Below are 15,698 nucleotides of genomic sequence, written 5' to 3'. Positions count from 1 at the left end.
AAGAGCTTTTGCAGTAGAAATATCCTGATCATCCTTGGCTTCTCCTGTGTCATGTCCGTGACAGCTTTGATCGCTGTGGGGATTTCCCATAACAAATCATTGTCACATAATGTAAAGGCAAGTCAAATCTGTGTGGGGGGAGATGGAGAAGGGCCCTGAGTGGGGTGTGGAAGTGGGGTGTGAGGATAAATTAGAGCATACAGGAAGAACTGAGGATTCAGCATCCTGATTACAAGTCAGAATCCACTGGATTAGGGAAGTAATATGGAAACAGATGCTCATTCTTTAAGAGGAAATGCGTTGAATAAATTAGTGGTGGAAAGATAACTGCCTTTATGAATGTTCAACCATTCAGTAGGTCAGCGTTTCAACAGAGATGACTACTTCATTAAGCTCATCCACATCCACACCTTTGTTGTACCATGCTCATATCCTATGGTCTAGTACTACCTCTGTCTATTTTTTTTTTTTTTTGGTACCGGGGATTGAACACAGGGGGACTGAAGGACTAGGCCATATCTCCAGCCCTTTATATTTTTTGTTTTGAGACAGGGTCTCACTAAGTTGCTTAGGGCCTCGATAAGTTGCTGAGGCTAGCCTTGAACTTGTGATCCTCCTGCCTCAGCATCCTGAGACTCTGGAATTGCAAGTCTGGGCCATCAAATCAGCGACTAGCTCTACATTTCACATATTGTTTCATCTTGGGTGAATCACAACACTGCACTCTTCTTTATCAAATAAAAAAAATTATTAGCTCTGTAGAAAGTCAGAGACTGTAGAGATGTATTTCTTAACTTCAAAAATGTTACAGGGAGCCAGGTGTGGTGGTGCATGCCTGTAATTCCAGTGGCTCAGGAGGCTGAGGCAGGAGAATCACGTGTTCAAAGCCAGCCTCAGAAATGGTGAGGTGCTTAGCAGCTCAGTGAGGCCCTGTCTCTAAATAAAATGTAAAATAGTGCTGGGGATAGGGCTCAGTGGCCGATTGCCCCTGGGTTCAATCCCTGGTACCCTCCCCTCCAAAAAACAAATGTTATATGAAGCAGGAAAATCAATTAAAAAAAAAAAAAAAGAGCCAGAGGATGGATGCATGTGTCAAGCAGGGTCATTTGAAATGAATTCTTGGGAAAATTTTCTGCATTTAAAGAGCTAGTTAATGCCATTAAAATCCTTAGGATTATTAATGTTCTGTGTTGCATTACTGCTTCCTTTTCAATTAATCAAAGTATAGTTTTGGATGTGAATATTTCACAAGTATGTTATAATCTGTTCATTAAAAACATGTACTAAATTTATATCTATATTGGAAATAATACCACTTTAAACTTTCACTGAAGTGAGAGTAAACAAATCTATATAGGTCAGGCTGGTACAAACATGCTAACAAGCACACATGTGCACATGGGCAATGGCATATCCAGAGGTTGACTTAACTACAGAGGTCCTTGAACATGTGTGCAGAAGTACATCCTCTGGTATTTAAGGTGATGACCTGTGAGGCTGGCTGGATGAATGCACATTCCAGGGTTCTGAAACTTATGCCTCCCACCCAAAGCTCTTGCGATAAAGAAGAGGAGTGGGTGTTACATTGGTGTCCTTTTGTCACACAAGTTTGCCCCAGTGAGGCTGAGTGCAGCAGCTGCTTTGTCTAGACAGAAGGCCGAGGCTGTCTCACTGTCCATGCTCTCTTGCCTTTTAATGTTGAGTGATGTTGGTTCTCTTGGCAAAACTTCACTCACAGTAGAAGGCTCATGACATCTTGGTTCTGCTATTTGTTTACCAGCTCCAAAAGAGCATGACTGCCTTCTTGATATGACCTTTTTGCATGTTCAGTGTTACATCACTGGAGAGAAGGACTGCCCAGAAGGCAAAATCCATGACAGACTCGGGCTCTGTGCTCCCAGTGAATACTTGTGGTCATGGATGACTTTCCTTCATTCACTCTGGTCTTCAAGTCCATTGTGTTTCTGTGTTGTTCTGTTGGCCTGGCAAATGGAACAAGGGCTTTGGCATTCTTTCAATCAAAGGTATGGGTATTTGAAGAGCGGCCACTGACATTGAAATGAATCTTGATGTAGCATTACTGATTTATTTCATACAAAAATATCAATATATGAAAACTAGCTATTTGTTGAGATTGTGCACTGATTTTAGTAAGGATTCTGCATACCAGGGAGAAAAGATTGGGCAATACAGACACAGAATAGTTCCATCACTGCAGAAAGATCAACTGGACATTGCAACTTTAGAGTAAACTCTTTGAAATATCTGTGAAACCACTCAAAGCTAGGTTGAATGATTAAGATATGTGAGAAAACATTTTATAAAATCTAAAGTAAGGGAAAAAATGAAACATTTTTTGTGTGACTTGTAAACTAGCACCAGGATCATCCCCAGATATCATGGCTACTAAAGCATTTTAGGTGGTTAATTGGAATAATGTACAATCGTCTCTCAGTATCTTTGAGGGATTAGTGCCAAGACTGCCTCATAGATTCCCAAATCTGTAGATGCTCAAGTCATTTATATAAAATGGGGGATTATTTGCATAAAATGACTGTACATCCTCCAACATACTTTATTTTTTAATTAATTTTTTTACTTATATATGTGATAGCAGAATACATTACAATTCTTACTACACATATACAGCACAATTTGTCATATCTCTGGTTGTATACAAAGTATTCACCAATTCGTGTCTTCATACATATACTTTGGATAATGATGTCCATCACATTCCACCATCATTTCTAACCCTATACCCCCTTCCTTCCCCTCCACCTCTCTGCCCTATCTACAGTTTGTCTATTCCTCCCACGCTCCCCCTCCCTACCCAACTATGAGTCAGCCTTTTTATATCAGAGAAAACATTCAGCATTTATTTGTTGGGGGATTGGCTAACTTCATTTAGCATTATCTTATCTAACTCCATCCATTTACCTGCAAATGCCATGATTTTATTCTCTTTTATTGCCGAGTAATATTCCATTGTGTATATATGCCACATTTTAAAAATCCGTTCATCTACTGAAGGTCAAGTTGATTCCACAGTTTAGCTATTGTGAATTGTGTTGCTATAAACATTGATGTGGCTGTGTCCCTGTAGTATGCTGTTTTTAAGACCTTTGGGTATAGACCAAGAAAGGAACAGCTGGGTCAAATGGTGGTTCCATTCCCAATTTTCCAAGAAATCTCCATACTGCTTTCCATATTGGCTGCACCAATTTCCAATCCCACCAGCAGTGGGATTTCCCCACATCCTTGCCAACACTTATTGTTGTTTGTATTCGTAATAGCTGCCATTCTGACTGGAGTGAGTCTTAAGAGTAGTTTGATTTGCATTGGTCTAATTGCTAGAGATGATGAACATTTTTTCATATATTTGTTGACTGATTGTTCATCATCTTCTGAGAAGTGTCTGTTCAGGTCCTTGGCCTGTTTATTGATTGGAATTTTTTGGTTTTTTGGTGCTTAGCCCTTTGAGTTCTTTATATACCCTAGAGATTAGTGCTCTATTTGAAATAGAAAAAGAGGGAGTACTTCCAAACTCATTCCCAAGATGTGGGCTCTCTATTCACCTCACAAGATTGTTTCTTTTGCTGAGAAGAAACTTTTTAGTTTGAGTCCATCCCATTTATTGATTCTTGATTTTAATTCTTGTGCCACAAGAGTCTTATTAAGAAAGTTGGAGCCTAGTCCCACATGATGGAGATTAGGGCCTACTTTTTCTTCTATTAGATGCAGGGTCTCTGATTTTATTCCTAGGTCCTTGATCCACTTTGAGTTGAGTTTTGTGCATGGTGAGAGATAAGGGTTTAATTTCATTTTGTTGCATATAGATTTCCAGTATAACCAGCACCATTTGTTGAAGAGGCTGTCTTTTCTCCAATGCATGTTTTTGGCATCTTTGTTTAATATAAGATAATTGTAATTTTGTGGGTTAGTCTCTGTGTCCTCTATTCTGAACCATTGGTCTACCAGTCTGTTTTGGTGCCAATACCATGCTGTTTTTGTTACTATTGCTCTGTAATTTAGTTTAAGGTCTGGTATAGTGATGCCACCTGCTTCACTCTTCCTGCTAAGGATTGCTTTAGCTATTCTGGGTCTCTTATTTTTCCAGATGAGTTTCATGATGCTTTTTCTATTTATATGAGGAATGTCATTGGGATTTTGAATAGAATTACATTAAATTTGCATAGTGCTATTTGGTAGTATGGTCATTTTGATAATATTAATTCTGCCTATCTAAGAACAAGGTAGATCTTTCCATCTTCTAAGGTCTTCTTTGATTTGTTTAGGGTTTGATAATTTTCATTGTCTAGATCTTTCACCTCTTTTATTGATTCCCAAGTATTTTTTTGAGGCTATTGTAAATCGGGTAGTTTTCTTCATTTCCCTTTCTGAGGATTTGTCATTGATATACAGAAATGTATTTGATTTATGGGTGTTGATTTTATATCCTGCTACTTTGCTGAATTCATTTACTACTTCTAGAAGTTTTCTGATGGAACTTTTTGGATCTTCTAGGTATAGAATCATATCATCAGCAAATAGCCAATTTGAGTTCTTCTTTTCCTATGTGTATTCCTTTAATTTATTTCATCTAATTGCTCTGGCCAGTGTTTCAAGAACTATGTTAAATAGAAGTGGTGAAAGAGAGCATCCCTGTCTTGTTCCAATTTTTAGAGGGAATGCCTTCAGTTTTTCTCCAGTTAGAATGATGTTGGCCTGGGGCTTAGCCTAGATAGCTTTTATGATGTTGAGGTATGTTCCTGTTATCCCTAGTTTTTCTAGTGTTTTGAACATGAAGTGGTGCTGTATTTTGTCAAATGCTTTTTCTGCATCTATTGAGATGATCATATGAATCTTATCTTTGAGTCTATTGATGTGATGAAATACATTTATTGATTTCCACATGTTGCATCCCTGGGATGAACCCCACTTGATTGTGGTGTAGTATCTTTTTGATGTTTTTGTATTCGATTTGCCACAATTTTATTGAGAATTTTTGCATCTATGTTCATTAGAAATATTGGCCTGAAGTTTTCTTTTTTCCTCTCTCTCTCTCTCTCTCTCTCTCTCTCTCTCTCTTGATGTGTCTTTGCCTGGTTTTGCAATCAGGGTGATATTGGCCTCATAGAATGACTTTGGAAGTGCTCCCTCTTTTTCTATTTCCTGAAATACATTGAAGACTATTGGTATTACTTCTTCTTTAAAGGTCTTGTAGAACTCAGCTGTGTCTCCATCTGGTCCTGGGTTTTTCTTGGTTGGTAGGCCTCTGACGGCATCTTCTATATCATCACTTGAAATTGATCTGTTTAAATTATGTATATCATCCTGATTCAATTTGGGCAAATTATATGACTCTAGAAATTTGTCAATGCCTTCAGTATTTTCTATTTTATCAGAGTACAAGTTTTCAAAATAATTTCTAATTATCTCCTGTATTTACAAAACATCTGAATTGGGTGGTGGCTTCCCAAAATTTATTAACTCAGTGGATAAAGTGAACATCTTGAATAGATAAAATTGCTCCCTTCATGGATGTGAAGAGCACAGGACCTGCCTTGCAGCAGGGAGCATCAGTGTGGGAAGCAGATCCTTGCTTCAGGACCCTCTAGAGATCCTGGTAACCCACTGTCACCCTAGTGCTTTCTCAGGACCTGGGGATCTACTCCTTAATTGCCTGTTCCCCACTGCACACTGGGAGTTGGTGTACTGTCACGTTAGCACGAACATTCCACATTTTGGCACACAGACTGGCCAATGTGAAATCACATGCCTTCCTTAAAAGTTGCCACCTGTTGGGGGCCTCCATGAACAAGAGCTAAGCACACTTCTTTAAGCCTTAGTAGAGAGGTACTGAGCTTGCATTGCATCTGCTGCAATTCATGTGGACTTAACCTCTGCTGGGCAAGAGAGGTGCAGCTCTCAGATTGGGCGTCACTGGATGGAACTGCGCTACACCCCCTGAAACCCAATCCCTTGCCTTATTGGGGTTGAACTTTCTCAAATGTCTTCCCTTCAATAAATAGGATGGTCTCAGGTGTGCTCTCTCTCTTTTGCCTGCCTCTCTTGCCTCCCTTGTGGGGGCTGGGGCAGAGGAGCCATCACTGAGCCCCAAGAAAAAGCTACATTCTGTGTCCGTGGGATTATGTAGTGCCAGCCTAATTCACCTGGATTGACCCTGACTGATTTAGTCCCATGTTGTGGCAGGTGGTGCATGAACAGGGACAGGGACACCCCAGGGTGAATTTTAAGAATTAGTGGGTTTGGCTTTCTCTTCAGTAGTCAAGCATGCTTAATTTTTCAGAATATTATGGATTGGTTTGTTAAAAGTAAAGAATTAGATAGAACAAAGCGAGTGATGTTAAACTTATAACTTGTGGAATTTTTTGTCTTCAGAAAAGCAAAAAAAGAATTTATTTTGCAATTCTGAAGACTATAATTAGGAGTAGAGAAAAAGAAATTAGAGAATTGGAGGTCCCACATTATTAAGGTGATTGATAAAATATATGTTGCTAAATTCAGCCCAGTCCCATTGAGTGACGTCTAATCCCAGAGCTTCACCTCTCTTGCCCAGCAGAGGTAAGTCCACATGCATCACAGAGAATGTGATGCCATTTCAGTACCTTCTTACTCAAGGCTTTAAGAGGTATACTTAGCTCTTCTTCATGGAGGCCCCCAACAGCTACCTCCATGGAACGTAGCCTCCGGATGATGGCTGTATCATGGAACGTACAGTAGACCTGCTCCCGAATAGGTTTATATCCAATGGGAAAAACAGACATTAATCAAATAGCCACATAGATACATAATTACTAAGGTGTTTAGTCCTGTCTTTAGAAGAAAGAGAGATGTATTCCAATAAGAATGGTAGATCCTAATCAGAGGATATCAGAGAAGGTGGGGATCTCAGGTGAGGGGCTTTCTGCATAATGGCACTGGAGTAGAGATTGTGTGGCCCATAGACAGCTATAAGCAGGCCAGTACAACCTTGGGTATTAAACGAGGAGATTACACAGAAGCCTGGAACCATGATATTTGTGCAAGTAGAATTTCCATCGCAAAGAGTATCTGCCCTACCTCCATGGACCTCCAGTCTCAGTGTGCTCAGGATCTGTTGCTGTCCACATTTACATGTCTTCACAAGGCTACAAGGATGTTGATGTGTCTATCTATCAGGAAAGGTCATTTCTATGGTTTTGCTTCCCAGACCATCACTTCTATTCATGAGACATTGCTCATGAAGATCAGCTATGCTCACTAAAATCATGTGCATGATCAAAATTAGCTTAGGATAAGGTTATATGTACAGTAAGGTTACAACTGTATTAAAATATGCATTGAAAAAAGACTAGAAGGAAAAATTAATACATTATTATTTAGGAATAATAAAAATATGTAGATGGAATGATAAATGTCATTTTTTTCTTGTTCATTTTCTAGGTGACTAACTTTTAATACTCTTAAAATAGAAAATAATATTGAAAGAATAATAAGGGAATGTCACCACTTGAATCTTTGATTTTTTTCTTTGATATGAAGGACATGCTCACAGGGGTTTTTGAAATGTTTTAAGTGTGAGCCACAGAGGAACACTGGGTTCCTTCACTGCTAGGCTTCTCTGAGACATTCACTGGAGAATAGGCTTGTGAGGTAGGAGCGGGAGAGAGCAGGAACATTCCCTAAGCTTTTGGGAAGCTTTATATGCTGAGATGCTTGGAGGCCTCATGCTTTCTGGAACATGCCCTGGAAAAAATATTGTGGTGTTGGAAAGAAAACAAAAGTGGTGGCTACCTGGTCTACAAGTGAACCCTGTAGCCACGAAAAGCATATTACCCAAATGCTCAAACTGAGAACTCCTAGAAAAGCAAGCTTTAGCTATCTCAAGAAAAATGCCAGTTTTTTGGTTGTTTGTATGTTTTTTTTTTTAATTCTGCAAAAGATTCCAGAAGGAAGAAAAGAGAAGTTTGGTGCAGCTGAACAGGTTAACATTCCTGTGTGCTGTAAACACAAGGTGAAATGACCTCAACTCCTGAGTTAAAATACACTCTGCCCCCTTCTCAAATGTTTGCAAACAAAATATAGTAAATGCTTTCATTTCTCAACCACCTCACTATGTAGGACCTTAGAGAAGTGGGCTGAGAGAAGCAAGGCTGGCCCCCTTGGCTCTAGTAGAACTTGGCTCTCGTGTCTATCCAGATTCCAGATAAAAGTGGCTTGCTGTTGCTGCCTCAATACCTTTTATCATATGCCCTTGTGGTTGGAAAAATTTTTGACAGGAAGAATTCAGGAACCCAGATAGGAAACAACAGAATTTTCTACTGTGTAACCCCTGGAGCCTCCTTCTGCACCCTGGGAAGTTTCCCAAGGTTCCAGAGGCCCTGTACCTGAGTTAATCAATGCCCCTTTCTCCCCCAAAGCCTGTTAAAGCCATTTCTGGGATTCCTTTGACAACAAGCTTAGCTCCAGGGCAGTCTGTCCAGCCTGCTTGCTTGCCTTGCCCAAACCAAGTATGTCTATAATTCATTTTTTGTCTGAGGGCAAAATGCTAGTGCCTAGAGGGGCTCCCTGTGGTGCACGAGAAGGCAGGGAACACTGTGAAGATTGACAGGCTCAAGGGTCCTGTACTGCTTCATGGTCTGCAGTGAAGTGCATTGAAGTTGGTCACTCAAGAGGCCCAATCTTTAGCTATTCCTAGTGGTCCGGGGAGGTCTCATTCTTGTCCTAGTTTCTCCCTGGAGGTTCTTAAGTCTTACTACTTGATAAGACAATGTGAGGATGGCAGTGGCGGGGTGGGGTGAGAGCTAAATTAAATGCTTTCAAATGGCAGACCACACTTTGAGGTCCTCAGTGAAATAAGCAGCAAAGTGTGACAAGGGTTGGCTCACATTTCAGAAGTGCCTCCTTTGCTTCTCTTCCTTTTGCTTCCCCATATACTTCCCTCCATGTTTCTCTCTAGGATAGGGATCATAGAAAGTGCATGTGCCACCATATTATCAACCCAAGCCCATGGCAGATGTCATTAATCTCCATGACATTTTTTGCTCCTGATTCAGCTCAGGGATATAACCAAAGTGAGTACAAAGTAATCAAAATGGGCATTTGGCAGTCTACTCCTGGGTAGATACTAAAGAATATGAGAGCTTATTTCCACAAAATGCAATGTGCTAGAATGTCCTTGGCAGCTATACTGCCAACATCCCCCAATGAGAAACAACTCCAACATCCATCAACAGTCAAATGGATAAATGTATTGTATGTACATATAATGAAATATTCTGCAACAATGGAAAAGGAAGAAGTACTGATACATACAGTTTGAATGTACCTTACAGACGCAGGCTAGAGTAAAGTTACACAGAAAGGAGGAGCACACTATGTGAGTCCTGCTGATTGCAGCTCAAAAACAGGCAGAACTCATCAATGGTGATGGAAATCAAGACAGTGGTTACCCTTGAGGCAAAAATGACTGAGAAAGGGTATCAGGAATCCTACTGGGTGGCTAGAAAATGTTCTGTACCCTGATATTCTGTATCTTGAAGCTGGACAGATTCCTCTGCAGCTAGACTTCTATTTGGTGATGGTTATTCAGATGTGCACATGTGCAGAATTTCAGAGATACACATCTAAGATTTGTGTCATCTTTATAGTTAAGTTTACTTAAAAGGGAGTACCAGTTTGAAAAGTATTCTCCATCCCTTGCTTATCCTTCCATGTATAAGGCCATAAGCATACAGTCTTGAGTCTGACTTTGATTCAAATGCAAGCTCTATCACCAATTGGCTTTGTAAATTACTTAACGTTTTTTACTCTAGCTTCTCACCTCTATAGAGGAAATAAAAATAGCACCTATTTTACAGAACTATTGTACTTCATACAACATCTGCCTGGCACATTTAATGCACTCCTGAAATGCAGTGTGTGGTTTTGTTCTTCTCCCTCTCTCCTTTGACCATCTAGTTTTTTCTTTAAGTTGTCTTTTTTCCTCCTCTCCCCATAGTCTTTCTTCCTTTAATCTCCCACTTCATGAAGTTTAAGCATGAATCTTTTAAAATGTATTGAGTCCAATTTTATAGTTAATGACATACTTAAAAAGCAAGTATATTTAGTATTTTCTATGCCTCTCTTTGAAACAAATTCTATATTCACTGAATTAAAATTAGAAGAATGTACTGATTATTGGAGTGAAGCCTTCAATGTATTAACAGTGATTCCCAAACTTTCCTGCACAATAGAATCACAAAGGATCTCATAAATAATCCCTAGCCCAGGCCAAATACCAGACCCATTAGATCACAGTATCTGGTGGGGGGGGGGGCGCGGCACAGGCATCATGGTCTGTTCAGCTCTTCAGGTGGTTTCAGTGTGTAGACAAGTCTGGCAACTACTACAGCACTTGCTTTCTGTTCATTCCATAATGTCTCAGGTACTTTAGCATGTGGATTTGAATTCTGGCTGTACCTTAGAATGACCTAGGAAGTTTCTAACTAATATTTCCACTCAGGTTCTACCCTTGGTGAAACCTGGCCCTGATTCCCACTTCCTCTAGCCACACCCTACCACTTCAGTTACCACTCAGTTAATCCCCCAGAGGGGATTAATTCACTGATTGGGTTAATACTCTTATAACCCAATCATTTCTCCTCCGAACCTTCTTGTGTTTGTCTCACACGTGTGCTTTTGGGAGACACCTCACATCCAAACCGTAACAGGTGTCTCGGTAACTCTAGCCCTCCAACCTGACCCAGTGTTCCTCTCAAGTCAAAATGCTTTCTCCTTGTGGTTTTGAAAACCCTGTCCTTGTCTCATTCCTGTTGCAAGCTGAATATGGAGAAGAATGATGTGATTCTGATAAGTTTTTGTCTTGTTTTGCCTTCAGTATGGAATTGTGCTGGATGCAGGCTCTTCTCACACAAGTTTGTACATCTTTAGCTGGGCATCTGAAAAGGAGAACGACACAGGGATAGTGCAACAGATAGAAGAATGCAAAGTGTCCGGTAAGGTGAAGAAAAGGGAAGGGAAGACAGTGGAATGTGGGAACACGAGTGTCTATGCAGGCAGAGCAGAAGAGGAAAAGGAGAACCAAATACAGGACACTGGATGAAGAACACCGTGGAGCTGCTACTGTTACTTTTTGTGATTATAAAAATATCAAAATCCTTAATGATCAAGCCTTTAATGAATAAGCAAATCTATAAATAATTGAGGGGTTGATGGTGTAGCTCAGTGATAGAGTGCCATGTTTAGAATGCACAAGGACCCAGCAACACACACACACACACACACACACACACACACACACACACACGATAGAAATAATCGAGTAATAGCAGTTCCCACCAACAGAACACTTCTGTATGTCTTGCACTGACCAAGAACTAAAAGTGTACTTTCATTTCATTCTATAGTTTCCCATTGAGATAGGTATTATTTCCCATTTTTAAAAAATTAGGGCACCGAGATTGAGAGAGATCACATACCACTTGTTTAAAGTTACCTTGAACTAGTAAGCAATGGAGCTGTTCATCTCCCATAGGAGATGTTTCCAGGAGAGGAAATCATAATAGTCAGTGGCTGGATGTCCTAGGATGTTTTAAATATTTTTTGTTGTTGTTGTTGTAAATGGACATAATATCTTTATTTATGTATTTTTATGTGGTGTAGAGGATCGAACCTAGTGCCTCACAAGTGAGAGGCAAGTGCTCTACTACTTAGCTACAGCCCCAGCCCATACTTTGCATTTGTTAATATCCATATTTCTCATTTGGCTGGCTTTGAATTCATTGCCTTCCATTCTTACAAACTTTTTTTAAAAAAATCTAATAGATGTCTGTGTTCTAAGGGTCATCCCATGAGTGCATGAGTATTTGGCCTAAAAATGCAGTAATTTCCCCTCTCCAAAGGGGAGAGAGAAGAGAGAGGGGGGGGGAGAGAGAGAGAGAGAGAGAGAGAGAGAGAGAGAGAGAGAGAGAGAGAGAGAGAGAGAGAGAGATCTGGGGGGCACTAAGTTCTGGTTTTCCGAATCCAAATAGCTGGTAACTTAGAGCTGATTTTCTCATTATCGTTAAATAAATGGGCTGTTTAAAAACCTGTGAATTATCTGCTTAACTTATTGAAGTTTTGGAGTGGGAAAGTCACTAAAGAGACGGGATTCTATTCCTGTTTTTGCTAATGAAAGAAAAAAAATGTATAAGTGGTTATTATGCTGAGAAATAAAAATTACTTTAGCTTAAAAAAAAAAAAAAGAAAAAGAAAAAAAAAACACTCAGAAATCTTTGGCACTGCCCATGACTGCATGCAATAGCAGCTTCTACCTTTCCTTTAGAAGCAAGTATATCTTGTGCTTATTTTAATTTTTGTTATAAATGTCATTTTTATTTATTCTTGGAACTAAGGTTGCTAATTATAACTTTGTGGCAGAAAAATACAGAAATATCAAATAAAGAAGCACTCTAAAATCCACGTCAAAATCTGAGACAATGTTATTCAATTACATGAAATTGTGCCATCCAGTGGCAAAATTATCAAACACCAGATGGACTCACTGCCAGATTTGAAAATTAAATCATAACAATGCTAGATGCGGTGAATTAGTCTCTAAGTACAGCAACTTAATATATATCACATCAGAAAATTGATTTTTTCTTGTATTTTCTCAGCAGCAACATAATTTGCTCTGATATTGTCAAGGTGTGTCCTATACCTTTTTTAAAAAAAGGTTATCACCTTCCATATCCTTCCCTAGGTGCTGGAATCGCAGCATATTATAGAAGACCAAATGATATAACTGTAAGGCTGACACAATGCATGGAGAAGGCCAGGAAAATGATTCCAATGTCCAAGCACCAAGAGACACCTGTTTACATGGGAGCCAGCGCAGGCATGCGGTTGCTCAGGTATAGTAGGATGTGGAGTTCAGAGAGGCAGCACCAGAGCCCCTGAAATTATAAGAGATAACCACACTTCCGCACTCCAAATGCTACGCATCCTAAAGTCCACACCTAAGAAAGAAAATTTCAATAAGTGAGTAAAACTCCCTAAAGCATAGTATATATATATATATATATATATATATATATATATATATATATATATACATATATATTAAGATTTTGAGTATGTAAAGAAGCTTTGCATCAGCCATGTGGTATGTGCCTGAAATCCGAGCTACTAGGGATGCTGAGAGAGGATGTATGAGGTCATCCTGGGGAAAATTAAAGAGACCACTTCTCAAAAAAAGCCTTGCCCATTTGCCCATAGTAAACTCAAGTGGGAAGAGACACACAGAGAGAAAGACTGAGCCTATGTGCTCTGAGATTTGGAGACACAGAATTAGTTAATCGATATCTGGATGTAGGAAGACTAGAGGAGACCCACAGATGTCCCAAGACATTTATAACAAGCACATCTTTATTGGTCAACACTTGGTCACCTAGTTGCATTATTTGTTTACTTGTTCATTCATCGCTCATGAGTGCCTACTTTGTCCAGAACATGGATGAAGGTGACTCAGCCCCAAGGAAATAGTTCCACCCAGTGTGATCACTTCTTTTACAGAGGAATGCTCAGACTCCTATGGGAGCATTTGTCCTGCTCAGGATGAAAGGCCCTCAGAAAGACTTGTGCAAGGAGAAGATATATGAGCTGAGTCACAAAAGAGGACTTGTCGGGTGAGGGAATGGTGTTATAGACAAAGTGATAGCACATGTTCAGTAACCCACTGTTATTCAACACCTATTGTGTGTCAGGCACATTCTAAGAACTGTGATACGGCAATAATAAAGAGGCAGGGCAAAGTCGCTGACTTGATGCAGTTGGTGTGGAGTTTGTTCTAGGATGGGCAGTGGTGGGACAATAGGGCATATTCACAGGTCTGTTAGTAGCTCTGCAAAGACAGGAGACAGGGTGCATGTTGTAAAATAATAATAGTAGAAGCTAATATTTATTGAGCACTTGTTGTATTCTTAGAAGTGCACTAAATTCGTGACACACATTGTTTGATTTAATCATCAAAACAACAGTATGAAGTAGAGGATATGATTAACTATTACTAACCAGATAAGGAAGCTGTGGCTCACAAATGTTGAGTAACACCCAAAGTCCCAAGTCTGCCTGGTAAGGGACAGAGCCAGAGTTATGAGTGGGATTCAGAGAAGGCCTTGTGGACCACATGAAATTTAGAGTTTATCTTGAAGAAAGTGGAAACTCACTTAAAAAATTTACACAATTGGTGATGGTGGTAGAGAAGATAGATTGCAGTGGAAGGAAGCAAGGGTAAAGGAGGCAGGTAGTGGGTATGGGAGGCATTCAGATGAGAGGTTAGAGTTGGAAGGTACATCCTCTCACCAGGAGGCTCTCAGTGTTGCTTAGCCTAGCTCTTGGAAACCGGTGCATCTCATCTTCATTATGACAACCCTGGAAAGCTCCTTGCTTAGGTCTCAAGTTCTCAAATGGACCCAAGAACTGGTGATAGTATGAGGAAGGTATTTCCCAGTCTAGAAGCAGTAGAAGTTGGCTATGTCCCAGATGACTTGCCACCTGCTTTCTACTACAGTCCAAATTGAAAATCTCAAGCACAGACTAACTTGTGTAATCAACTAAGAGTCACCATAATTGCTAATATCACAAACATCAGCTCTAGGCATGGAAAAAATACCCAACTACCACCACCACAGTCTTTCTAGAGCATTTGATTTTTTTGATCCAGGAAGCAAAAGAGCAAAAATGTTATTTTAGGAAGACCAACCTACTCAAGGATTGGAGAGATTTGAATTAAGTAAGTGGGGACAAAAAGATTAGCTCAGCCTCGTCCCAAAGGAGGGTTCCTCCATGAGCCATGTTTGGGGATCCCCATGTCTCCATTTATTCCAGCATATTTGGTTTGTTTCTTTGCAGCATTATGTGGAAAACATAGCTGGAATAAGTAGGTGTAATTATTAAGACCAAGATGATAACGCCACCTCTTCTTTGGTGTAGGATGGCAAGTGATCGAATGGCTGGCAAGGTCATGGCTGCAGTGATAAGGAACCTCAACAACTACCCCTTTAACTTCCATGGTGCCAAGATCATCACTGGCCAAGAGGAAGGTGCCTATAACTGGATTACTATCAACTATCTGCTTGGCCATTTCGTTCAGGTGATCGATCACCTTACACCACCCATGGAAATGGCTCCCTGGGGGTCCTTGACCTTGTTCTCTCAGGCAATATTTCATCCAGAGTGAGTGATGGATGAAAAAGTGCCATGAATTTATTCCCATGTTTGTAAGAATTACTGGAGGAATAGCTGCCTGTCAAGAACTTCCTTAGGGAAGTCTTCATCTCTGGTAGACAGAGGAAAAGAAAGTCTATCATTAAAAGTAAGAGCAGTTAGTACTTGCCTAGGCTGATTGCTGTGTGCTGTGCTAGCACTTACCTGAGCTGAGAGAATTCATCCTCAAACGACAGTCTGAGGTCTTTACAAGACTCCTTGCACCAAGAAATTTAAGAGGACTCTGCCATTTTAGAGGTGGGTGGTGATGCCTAATGAGGGTAATGATTGTGCTGAAGGTCACACGGTAATTACTGACTAAGGTGGGAGATGAACTTGAGTATGCCTGGTCCTAGACCCCTTGTTTGTAGCACTTGTTACAATGCTTCTGTGTCACAGCAGCGTGTACTATGCCAAAGCCTCTCTCCTTTTGCTGTTGATCT

General features: G+C 40.1%; 1 protein-coding gene across 1 annotated transcript in view; it reads left to right on the top strand.

The window, feature by feature from the left end:
- The window catches only part of LOC113187105 (ectonucleoside triphosphate diphosphohydrolase 1-like), a 32,102-nt gene continuing 16,404 nt past the window's right edge, over positions 1-15,698 (top strand). The window contains exons 1-4 of the mRNA XM_026394770.2: positions 1-117; positions 10,886-11,003; positions 12,752-12,902; positions 14,983-15,142. Of these exons, the coding sequence (XP_026250555.2) occupies positions 52-117; positions 10,886-11,003; positions 12,752-12,902; positions 14,983-15,142 (495 nt within the window). The 5' untranslated portion in view covers positions 1-51. The remainder of the gene's footprint in view (positions 118-10,885; positions 11,004-12,751; positions 12,903-14,982; positions 15,143-15,698) is intronic.

This window comes from Urocitellus parryii, chromosome 5 (assembly GCF_045843805.1).
Source record: "Urocitellus parryii isolate mUroPar1 chromosome 5, mUroPar1.hap1, whole genome shotgun sequence".
In the NCBI taxonomy this organism is placed as follows: domain Eukaryota; kingdom Metazoa; phylum Chordata; class Mammalia; order Rodentia; family Sciuridae; genus Urocitellus; species Urocitellus parryii.
The sequence above is the reverse complement of the archived record's forward strand: the minus strand, read 5'-3'. Positions and strand labels throughout refer to the sequence as shown.